This window comes from Zerene cesonia, chromosome 1 (genome assembly GCF_012273895.1).
Source record: "Zerene cesonia ecotype Mississippi chromosome 1, Zerene_cesonia_1.1, whole genome shotgun sequence".
NCBI classification, from domain to species: domain Eukaryota; kingdom Metazoa; phylum Arthropoda; class Insecta; order Lepidoptera; family Pieridae; genus Zerene; species Zerene cesonia.
In genome coordinates, this window is record NC_052102.1 from 596,304 (window position 1) to 608,378 (window position 12,075).

Genomic DNA, 12,075 nt, shown 5'->3' on the forward strand with positions numbered 1-12,075 from the left:
ACAGATGTGTTAAGTTTTGGAGTCTTGAAACAAAAATCTGCCTGTCTATCTGTGTGTAACTTTCGCTTCATCTTCTTATACATTTAAAATCAACCTTGCCATTATCAGACAACTGCTCATAAAAAGCTAGAAATGTTCATAATAATTTCATGGGCATTTTATATTCGAGTGCGCTGCCATCTACGTCCAAACATCATTTCTCACACGTATCTAAATATTTGAATGTAAATAAAGCCCAGGATTAAGCCTACACTGTTTGCTGCTACGAGAAAAATATAATAGTCAATTGGTATGTAGGCGTAATAATGTGTATACTAATAGATCTATTTTGAGGTTGGATTGTGGTATCAGACCTCGATTTATTTATAAGCTATTGTTGGATACAACGGGAGATATTTCGTTTCATATATCCGGGATCTGAGTTGAACTGGTTGGAATTGAGCATTGAATTTTGTAATTGTTTTTTAAGGTAGGTTTTATATTTTAAATAGGGTAGGTACTTATGTGCAAACGTCTTCTCTCAAGATTTTTCCCAACATTTATTTGTATACACAATGAATATATTTACTAATGGAGCTTTAATGATGAAAAATACAAAAAGCATTAAAGTGATATTATTATTGTGGTATTCTTGTAAATAATTCATTATGTTGCATCAATTTCTATATACAATAATCATATATTACGCAGTTGGTGCGCATGCGCATTCCTAAAATTTTTCTCAAACGAAAAGTCAAAACATAAACAAATCAGCACCATCCATTAATTCTGAATCTGATCATAATTTGTACCTATCGAACACTGAAAAATTCAATAAATTCTATCAAACCGGTCAGCATTGTGAACTGTGCTCTATACCATTGTGAATAGAATTGATAATCCGATGATTTATTGTGTCGTACAGATCTTTACAAAGCCTTCGATAAAGACGCGAGTTTGAAATTTTTTAATGAAGTGAGCCACACATTGTTGTCTGATAAATAGCCCGTGAGACACCGCTGTGTTTTTTCGATAGCATTTGTGTAACTTAGTTATTGTAAGTGTGTATTTTGCCTATTATGTAGCAAGAGGTTCAGTTGAAAACTCAGGGAATTCTGGTTAATGTTGGCAGTATAGACATTTTTAATTAAAAATATATACATCTGATATTATATGCAAGAATGAAATAAAAAAAAATAAAGACAACATCATATATTCTATGTATGTAGTTTTTTCCAAAAATAAATTAAATCGCTAACAGTTACATAAACCCTTCCAGCTACTTGAAAACTATAGTTTAATCGCAATAGTCAACATTCCAAAGATTGCCCATACGACTCGTAATTTTTCTGAATCTTTCTTTTTCCCTATCTATCTTTTGTCGGCGAGCCTCCCCGTCGGTCCGTCGCGTTAACGGCTAACATACGAGCGAGCTGGTGCTAAATCAGGCTTAGCCCGACACCGCGACATCAACCGTAGGTTTTAGTGCCCTTTATTGTATCTGTATAACTGGGTACTGGCCGAGGCGCGCGAGATGACGCGCATAAATGAATTTCAATCGTAATGTTTGGTGGGTAATTGTTTTGTTGTTGGGTTGATCGCAAATCTGCGATTTTTATTGTGGAGTTGTTAGTTTTGATAAGGCATGTGTCTTATTTATTTAAATGTATGTTTAAATATGTATTTAATTACATTGATATTATTCGTACTTCTCTGAAATAAAGCCAACGTTTTATATTTGAGCTAAAATTATTATGCAACTTGAGGAACTTATACGGTAAATCTATACCTACATATAATAAAAAAGTAATTAGACCATTACCATTTAAAAAAAAGTGCTATGCATTATGAATATTTAACAACCTTTTTTCTATTTGTCTTGTGTGCGTCCAATAATGTTAAAATCACTCGGCCATCAAGAGGATAGTGTGCAGATAAATTGAAAAATCCATATTTTACATGCACCTTGTCTCGAACCTGAGACTATTCAGTCGAAGTTCAAGATCCTAACCACTGAGCCAACACCACTCACACATAACAAAATCCATGATAATATAACAAGAGTAGATATTGTAATTCTATCAAACTATTTAAATATTTTCAAAACACATCGACTACTACAGCACATGTTAACAATTACGTCCAATAATTGACCATGAAAGCCCATTAACCTGCTCCCAAAATCATCGATCAATATAATCGAGTGGAAATCACAATGGTTCGTTAGAATCGTTAGTTACCTGCGCAAAACGCACTATCACCGTTTTTAATATCGTTCAATAGTAGCTGATTTTATTGTTTTCGATGTTTAGGGCGCGATTCGATACGTTAATCGGAAAAAAATCGATGCATATTAAGGTACGGCGAGGGGACGTAGGGTTGTCACTATTCTGTTTTGGTGTATATGGATGTGGATTGAGACTTCGATAGTAACTTCTTACCTAGTTAGTACTGGTAAATGTACGTTATAGACCGTACCTAAAGAGTAAAATGTTCTGATATGTCAAGAAAACGATATGCACGATTCATGTGAAAGTTCTTATTAGTTGTTTATCTTGATTTAGATACATAGAAATATCCCCTTTAGGAGTTGATAATTTTTTTCTAATAATCTACGATTATTTAAGTGTTATATCTAATGATTATAAAAGAAAAATACGACCTGTATAACATATTATGATGGATTTTAAAACGAACACATTTTTCGTAACATTTACAATAAATTAAAAGTGGCATCCCTAAGGGCCGCCACCGACACAAAACTTTCGCTTGTATTAATTAATCGATACTTCGAAATCGAGAGCATTGTGTAAGCGGGTACTACGAGTATCTAGACTGGCTTTTGCTTAACCGTAACCATCACGTAATATTTATTGGCAATAATTAATTATTTGTGTTTATTTTAATACTCGCTTCGCCATATGGTACCGTTCCACCACCCGCGTAAGTCCGTATCCCGTAGAAATATCGTTATAAAAGTTGCCTATATGTTATTCCAGTTGTCCAGCTGTCTACGTACCAAATTTCATTGCAATTTAGCAGTTTTTGCGTGAACTTTCGCATAGTATTTTTTTTCCATCCATAAAAAACATACAAATCAAATTCATAACGATCTAGATATGTAGGTGTATACAAAATCCATCAGTAGCACTTTCATCCATAAAATATCCCATAATCAGTGAGGGTGTAATCTTAATCGCATCCCTTATACAAAACTTCCCCTTCGCCTGACGTCTAATCCCTCGGCCGAGCACCCTTAGCATCCTCATGTATAATCGATTCGTTTAATTATTGGATAAACATTGTTCAAATTGATTTGCTTTTTTTAATTTAAAATATTTAACACGAGATGCGACGTCTCTGTTATAGAGTAAGCAAAAAAATGTCTGTATAACATAATATTTAAATCACTTTCTAAAATCCTTTATTTATGTAAGACAACAACCACTATAAAAATATAATATAATAACCTCATATTAATGCATGTATGCGTATTAAAGATTTTTTTTTTATTTCGGGATAAATGTAAATTTGACCATTTTTGCTTCGAAACTACATACTGTTGCTACATGTGTTTAGGTTTTTTATTATTGTTATATTTTAAAAGTGCCTCTTAAAACCCATATACATGGACACCTCACAATTTTTTGTATTTTTTTTTTTATCTAAAAAATACAAATTCGTGGACACCGTACAGTCAACCCTTATTATATTGTTTACAGTCAGGAGGGGTCATCGCGAAATAATTAGCGGGTTGCACCCTTGTTTACTCAGAAACGTAACGTGGATTACAAATAACTTTAAGATTAAGTTCGGGGAAGTTGAAAATGTTTTGTGGGCGATTTTTTGAAGATTTAAGGTGATCGAGGATTTTTTCTAAATGTTCTCAAAGAGATTTTGTGTTCGGATGGTTTAGGTTAGGTTCAAATGTCTGAACTAATTTTACATAAAATATTGTATGAACTGCACCTTAACTTACAAATTTATGGTAAGTACATTTACAACGAGCAACAACTAGAGATTTTTATCTCCCTATTAAATATTTATCAGACAATTTGTCTGCAATAAAAAAGAATCCTAAAAAGATCGGACTCTCCAAAAAAAACCTCCCACATTATTTTCTAGAAACAGAAATAAGTTAATTTAATCTATAACGAAGCGTTTAGCCATAGGCCACACTAAAAAAATAAACAAAAAAACGGAGCATAAGGCTCATTTCGCACACACCCACCGCCCTTGCGTAACGAATTGTCAAATTTTTACCGACTTTCCCGAAAAAAAAAGGTACGCATAGTAGCGCCTCGCTAATTTAAAGAGTAAACTCATCCCGTATTAATTACACGCGTGTTATTTTTTTTTTTTAATCGCGTTTTACGGCGCTTACAAGGGGCCGAGCGATGAGTCAGCTTATCATCTCAAGTTACCGCCGTGATGTGTTGTTTTGATGATATAATCATTTGTCGTATATAAAAAACTGTGATGGGACTTTAATAGATAATTATAGCTTATCATTACCAAGGATAATATTGTAGGAGGTGTGTTAATACTTCTGGAACGTTAGAAGAACTGTTTTTATATTTTTAAATAACGAATACAACAATGAATAATTAAATTTATTTTAGTATTTTCTTGTGTTTGATTTTGCGCGAGTATTATACATTTAGAAGGGAGACTGAGTCTCCCCGTGACCACGCTCGCTGTAAAGTGTTCGAAACGTCGGGTTAATAATATAATGAATAAATCGCGTTTAAAAACCGTTAAAAAGTTTTTAAATTATTTTTTCCAAAAAATGTCACCCAAGTCGCCGTGTACCAAAAATCTAAAATGGGACTCAAAGACAACAATTCCCTATCAAACACAAACAAATTAATAACGACAATTGAAAACCCGAGTTAAGAAAAGTTATCGAGTTAAAAAACCAAAAAATACAATCGAACTGGGAACTCGCTTAAGAACCACAGGTCAGATCATTGGCATCATTGTTATATACATGTTACATATGTAGAATAAAAATGTAATTTTTTTTTTTAAAGAGCAACTACAGAGTTTCTTGCCGGTTCTTCTCTGTAGAAACTGCTTTCCGAGACGGTGGTTAATTTTATAACTGTATAATATGACGATTCAAAAGTGCTTCTAGAAGAAGTCTGGTTGAATGAATAAGTGTTTGAGTTTGAGTTTGAGTTTGAATACGTATTGTTTTTAGAACGTCGGTTGAGAATATGCAACAATATTAAATAAAAAAAACAAGTCATTGAGTATTCCAAAGATACCTATTGATATCTTACAAATATCGCCTATTATATGTACTTACTGATAAAAATATATACAGTATATTAGTCAATACTTTAAAAAAATATTTAATTAAGACGTGACTCATTTACAAGTCATCTCCCAATACGGGAATCATTCAAAGATAAGTGTTAAAATAACAAAGCTTCAAGTGTAACTTTTCGCATCTCTTATTGAAGTATGCTTTAAGATCATAAAGGGCTGCTAAAATAAATTAAATAATTCTTGTGAAGTTAACGTAAGCCTTCAATTTGTTGTTTATCGTATCAACATTTTCGTTTACATTATATTTTGTTTACATAACATGACAATATTTTATTTATTGTTTCAAACAACTATACATAACAGTTTTTATTGTATTAAATATATATTGTTCTTGAAAATTATTCTGTTAGCGAGCAATCTAACCAAATAAAATAAAAGTTCTAGGAGTTATAATAAAAAGCTCTTTCTGCAAATTGCTTCAAGTGACACCCAAAACTGTAAAACAATACCATCCGAAAAGACAGGACTTAAACTAAAAATTTAAACAAAAACCTCCTCCTCATTTTTTGTAGTCGGTTAACAATATACTCGTTGTAATTAACATTACCTGCGCATTAGGCGTAAGAGCAGCGGATATGGCCGTTTGCTGAGCTGCAGCAGCGGCCGCGGCTGCCATGCTGGCCCCCAGCGGGCCGTAAGCTGCCCCGTAGTAGCCCGACATCGCCTGCCCCATGCCCCCGCCAGCCATGCCTGGGGACAATGCAATGGGTAGTCATACGCTAAAAATCAAGTTATAATTAAAGCATACTATTTTGAGGATAAAAACAACTTTTCGCAGTAGAAAATAAAAAAAACTAAATACTTAACTTTACGTCTTTCAAAAAAATGCTTATGAAATCTTGTTAAAACCACAAGCCTATAAACCCCGAGGTTATATCCCTCAGCATATCAATGATCTTAATCCCAACACAGGCTACTTAAAGTAGCACAGATAAAAAAAAAACATGTTATTGCTTTTTCTAAAATCTAGATGTGACCAGCTCGGAAAGCGCATCTACTAGTAAGAATTAACAACACAAAAAATGCAATAAAAAAACCCTTTATATATGCACTATACCTCAGTTAACATTCACACTTATTCGATTGAACTGTAAGTCCTCCCGCTATCATAAAGGGGCAATGTAATGAATACAATATAATCCCATTAAATCGCTCCAAACTAACTCAAACTAAGTTGTATTTAATAAACACCTTGAAGGAACCTCAACTGACCGCAGTTAATAGTACTCGAGAGATTATTCCCTCACAATGAAATAATTAATTGGTGCTCAAATCTGAGGTCTCGCCCCGCCATTGTACTCAATACCTCTGTCCCGGACTGCAGTGAGGGATTTAGTCAATCTTCAACTATAAATAGATAATAAAGTCAGTTAATATAACGTGGAATGTAACATTCGTTGAGAATGTGCAGTTTAGTCTACATTGTGCAAACAAAAAGTTACCTGTTACACAACTCATAAAGCTATTCAGATAAATATTTGGGAGGAGAAGTTCAAGCAGATGAGTGTGATATAAAACCTCTTCTCTTACAATAAACTTCATTATCCTTAGGCGGCTCTGGATTTGAAATTAGAATGTCATTTATGACATATTATCAATAACCGCATTACACGTAATCGAACACTCGATGTCTTCCAGAGATTCGAAATTTAAATTCTAAAAAAAATATATGAGACACCCCCTTTGTGGTGACGTCGATCGAATCTACAACATATTATAATTCGCGCCAATTTCATTTTTCGTGTCGGAAACACGATTCGCTCCTTTTTTAAACGTACTAAAGGTCAAATTTACTTGACAATCTATTAAGAGATATTTCCATTTAATAAAAGGGACGCTGGAGATTTTTTTATTATATTTTATAATTAAATTCGTTGTCATCTCGTGGTATTCTGATGTCTCCGTCTGGTATTGGCGTGAATAACGATGGATTTTCTCCTCGAACTTTGTCAAGAGTTTTATTAATTTAAAAATGGAACGCTGTTTGAATTAGGAGGGACTTCGAATTCTATAATTATTGTCACAGATAATAAATTAAACATACAGCACGTCAATAGTATATCATATTTAACGACGGTTATTGAAAGTTGAAACATTAATTTCATTGATATGTTTATAACTCTGGTAGTATTGATTTATTATAGGCTACTTTAAGTAATGTTTGTATCGGAATAAAACATATAAATATACAATGCAGTGTGTAATATATTACACAGTGCGGACGGCATTATTCATAAATATGACGAAAGGTTAAATAATAGGATTATTAATATTATAAATAAAATATTGCATACAATGGAATTTGCAATTTTCTCTCTGGTTTATTGCTCAATTAATCAAGAGCTACTGAAGAAAACATTAACATAATATTTATGGAACAATATTTCACACAACACCAACACACATAAAATCGTGCACACAACCTGTCTGACTCAAAACACAGAAACAGTAATTCCATTTTCAGCATAGGTCTTTTAATAAATAAGACGAAATAAAAAAGTAGATTTTTAATAAACCCTCACCTCGCAAGACATCCCTACGAAATATAAACTGTAATTTCGGCCCCTCGCGCCGGACAAAGCGTCCATTTTCGCCGTCCGCATTCAGGTAGCATAATGACTGGCTTCCTATATGTTAATACGTAAATATAGAATGGTATTGTGCATGCGAGATCGCTTTGAAAAAGGTCGAACGGATTCCCGATGGGCTACCTCCCCCGTCACTTTTGTTGCGTGTTAAATTTTACGGAAAATGGACATTTTCTGTACTGCTGGGCTAAGGTTGTGTTTATTGGTGTTTTATGGTAATATGGCTCGCAGTCTTGGTAACACGAGTAAGGTACAAGGAAATGAGCAGAGATTATTGGCGGTTATGGCAAATTGAACTTCATGGGGATAATTTTTTGCGATCTCGCGAGCGAGCGAATTTTACTTCTAAAGACGAAGAATGGATATAATAATTTTACTACCCATATTATTATTATAATAGTCCTCTCCTCCTCCTCCTATATATTGTACCCGAGGTTGTCTGGAAGAAATCGCTCTAAGCGATTAGATTGCCCATTGTGCTTAGATGTAAGCTTTTATCTATTTGTCTCTTTCCCTTTTCTTGAATGCTAAATAAGTGCAATAAAGAATAAATAAATAAATAAATGGATCCTAGTCAGGTTGTGGAAAACACTGTATAAAATATACAGTAGTGAAATCACTACTTTCTCTAACCCTTCCCAGTCTATTTCTTGTTTATAGTTGTCAATCCTTTCTTCATCCCTTACCCCTTAAAAGAGGGCAGCGCATTCACAGAGGCACTATCTCTGCGAATGTTCATGGGCTGTGTGATCGCTTACCATCAGGCGAACCACCAACACAGCCCGCTATGACATAAAAAAGAAATTAAATCTATAAGGCATTAAACGTTTATGTCGTGGGTAGTAGATTTCCGATTAAACATTATCTATTTATTATTATATGGCTTTCGTGATTTATTCTCGAATGTAGGGATACAAATTTCTATTTATAATTTATTTACAAACGGTTCTTTGATCTTTACAACTGACTATTTACGTAAAGTTCTCACTATTCACCCTTTAAATATTATATGGTTTCCTTCCCTAACAATTAACTCCTTCTTTTGATGTTTTTGGGGTCACACATTTGGTTGCATTTTATAATTTCATCACATTTCACCTCTTTGTACATTTAAAAGTATAAGTTTCTTTCTCTTTTACACATATCAGTTCTTTATTCTTGCTAGAGGAATAAACATTCCTCCTTTAAATCCTTCACTTTACCATTTATAAGTACCTAAATCCGTAAACCCGACGCACGGCCGTCGCTCCGTTCGCTCATTTGCCCTCCCATCCTGTCAGAACAGCGGAACCTTTAAGTGGATCAGAGCATTCGAATCGACGATTAGCCACGGCCAAAACATCTCAACCAGTGACGTGGCGAAAATACCGCCATTTCATACAAGCACCCCGGCTCTCGTTAACAAACCGTGCTTAAATTGATAGATTAGCTATGCTTTTGCAAATCATGCTAGCATAGTTTCGCTTGTTTAACATCAAATGACCTGTGATGTTGCTATCGCTTTTTCGATATGGGGTAACAGCGCTGGTTTCAATTTTGATTCAAAACATCTATGTGGGTGAGCAATTCATATTTGCTTGATGCTTTTGGTACATACATAATTTTTTGTTTTATAAAAGTAATATAATTAATCTTTTTATATTTATCTAGCTAAATTTAGTTATGAAAACATTGATACTAGCATCAGTCATCATTATCCCTTCCCACGCTATCAATTCATCCATAAAAATCTATAAAGATACAAATCATTTCCGTAAACAGTTAACGATATATCGTTCTCCGCACGTCCTCTCTCCCCGAATGCTCGCGTTCATCTGTCACGTAAATGTAAAATGACGTCACGCGACCGGCAGCAGTTCGGTGGTGGGGTGGGACTTCCGGAACGCATGCGATTGGTCACTTCCGCTCACTAACAAACACTATGCTAATGGTGACACAGCGATTTATTAGGTTATAGAAGAAATTACCCTTACGCTATTTTTATGGCTTTCGTTGCATAATTATACGATTTGCGGCGTTGCGGAAAAGATTAAGAGTGTTAATTTTACGCAAGAAATTAACAGCAATTTAATGATAAAATCAAGCATTTACGGTAACTTTTCTAGTGTTCTAATATAATGTACTATAGACTGTGAAATTACGAACAGAAATAAAGATATAAATGATTTCAAAGCACGACGTACACGTCATAATGTAGGTACGTGTTGATACAACCATTCGAAAGGTTATGGCTACGTGGCCACGGCAAAGAATCAAGAAACCAATTCTGCGTATGCCAAATTTTACTGTTAACTTTGTTTTTGTAAAACCATGATCTAATTAAACCTATTGTTATTAAGGTTGTTACAATTTCCAAACATCCTTTTATTGTCCAAACACATATTGTCTCAAGTTTAAACATTACAAAAGAATGTATCAAATAAATATTGGTAGCCGCATTATTACAATGGGACATATGCTTTGTCTTTTGTTTGATTTTCTTTTATCAATGTTTCTAATTAGCATATAAATGGTATTATAGTTTATGGTAATGTTATGTAAGAAGGTCGGCTATGTTTGTTTTTAATTGGATGGTGTTTTATCTGTATTTATAGCGCATTGCGTAAAAGGACGATATCTATTTAACAAGTAATTACAAAAATTATTTTATTTTAATTATATAATAATCTCCGCCGCCTCAATGACCATGACAAATGACCGCCTCCTTGATACAGTGGTAAACGCGTGAGCGTAGAACCGAGGGGTCCTGGGTTCGATTCCCGGTGGGGATAATAAAAAAAAAATGTCTCGGTCTGGCAGGACACAGAAGGCTGATCACCTACTTGTCCATAAAGAAAATCGATCAGTGAAACAGATGTATATCATCTGCCCCATACCCCAGTAGGGGACACGGGACTTCACTTTTATATAATAATCTGGATGGCATCAGACTTAGACTGGAATACCTTCCACACCCTAGTTTCTACAGTAGGATGAATTATACATTCATTAACATTTCGTATGCAAAAATCGTGTACCACAAACATTATTTTTAGCACTAGTGAAGTCATCAGACAAATTAGCGGCAAAACATATTAACGTCGGTCAAATCGCCCCAAGAGGCGGTGCTAAGTGTGTCGCGACCCTTACGCGCCACGTGGCGCCACGTGTGTCGCCACCCTTAATTGAACTTTTAAGTTATTTAAATACATTTTTGTATTAATTATTCGAAAGCTTTTGTATGGATCAAAGACATTGATTAGACGAAATACGAATATCAAAGAATTTTTGGCTTGATCGAGTAGGTACCTACATTTATATATACCTATATTTATAGTCTTACAACATACAAATCTCTTTAGAAATCAACACACACATTCACAATCTTATCACATAACATTGGTATTTAACTGGAATTTCTTATCCAATACAGGGACCAGAATGAATACGAAAACAGACATAAGCCAAGACAAAACCATATCAAGCATTTACATAAACCCATTACACGATATCACTATAATTCACCCCTAGCACGCAATTAACTTAAAAGCTACTTTAGTGTGTCGCGACCCTTAGTTAAGGGCGGTAGCACACGTGTCGGCCACACCCACGGTTCAACCACAGCGGTTCAATAATCACTATTATGAATCGGGGAAGACTTTAAATTCTGCAGCTTAAATTGATCAAGGGTAAGAAGCAGTACAATTTTTTGAGATGAATCATATTGTAAAATGTTTCAGAAATAACATAATAGGTAATCAAAGCATACGGTCTCTAACTACAACACTTAAAACTTTTCAAATAAAAGATGTTTTGTATGTTTGTCTCTGAATCCTAAGACATTCTTATAAATAAACTTAAAATTCAGAATTCAGATTAGTTGAAGCTTTTGTTTTATGGTCTTAATGTGGACAATATTTGTTAAAATCATTATTTTTATATAAGATATATCTATATACAATGACATTTTCTTTACCTTGCATACTGAACGAGACTCTATTATTATGCACTCAGAGATACGGTCGTCCTCCCTTTATAAACTTTTTATCTTATTAATACTTTTACTGTTAAGGATTTTTTAACAAATTTTGAGCGATTTTTTGTCGAAAAATCTATCACACATACACATGACCCCGGCAAAACTAAATAGTGTAGGATTTCACCATTACCATAATAACAGAGTCCGAGCCCAAAA

At 34.1% G+C, this 12,075-nt stretch overlaps 1 protein-coding gene across 1 annotated transcript in view; it reads right to left on the minus strand.

Moving 5' to 3' along the window:
• LOC119828421 (transcription factor Sox-21-B-like) overlaps positions 1-12,075 on the minus strand; it is a 35,295-nt gene that overhangs the window by 2,352 nt on the left and 20,868 nt on the right. Inside the window, exon 4 of the mRNA XM_038350564.1 lies at positions 5,861-6,003. Within this exon, the coding sequence (XP_038206492.1) occupies positions 5,861-6,003 (143 nt within the window). The remainder of the gene's footprint in view (positions 1-5,860; positions 6,004-12,075) is intronic.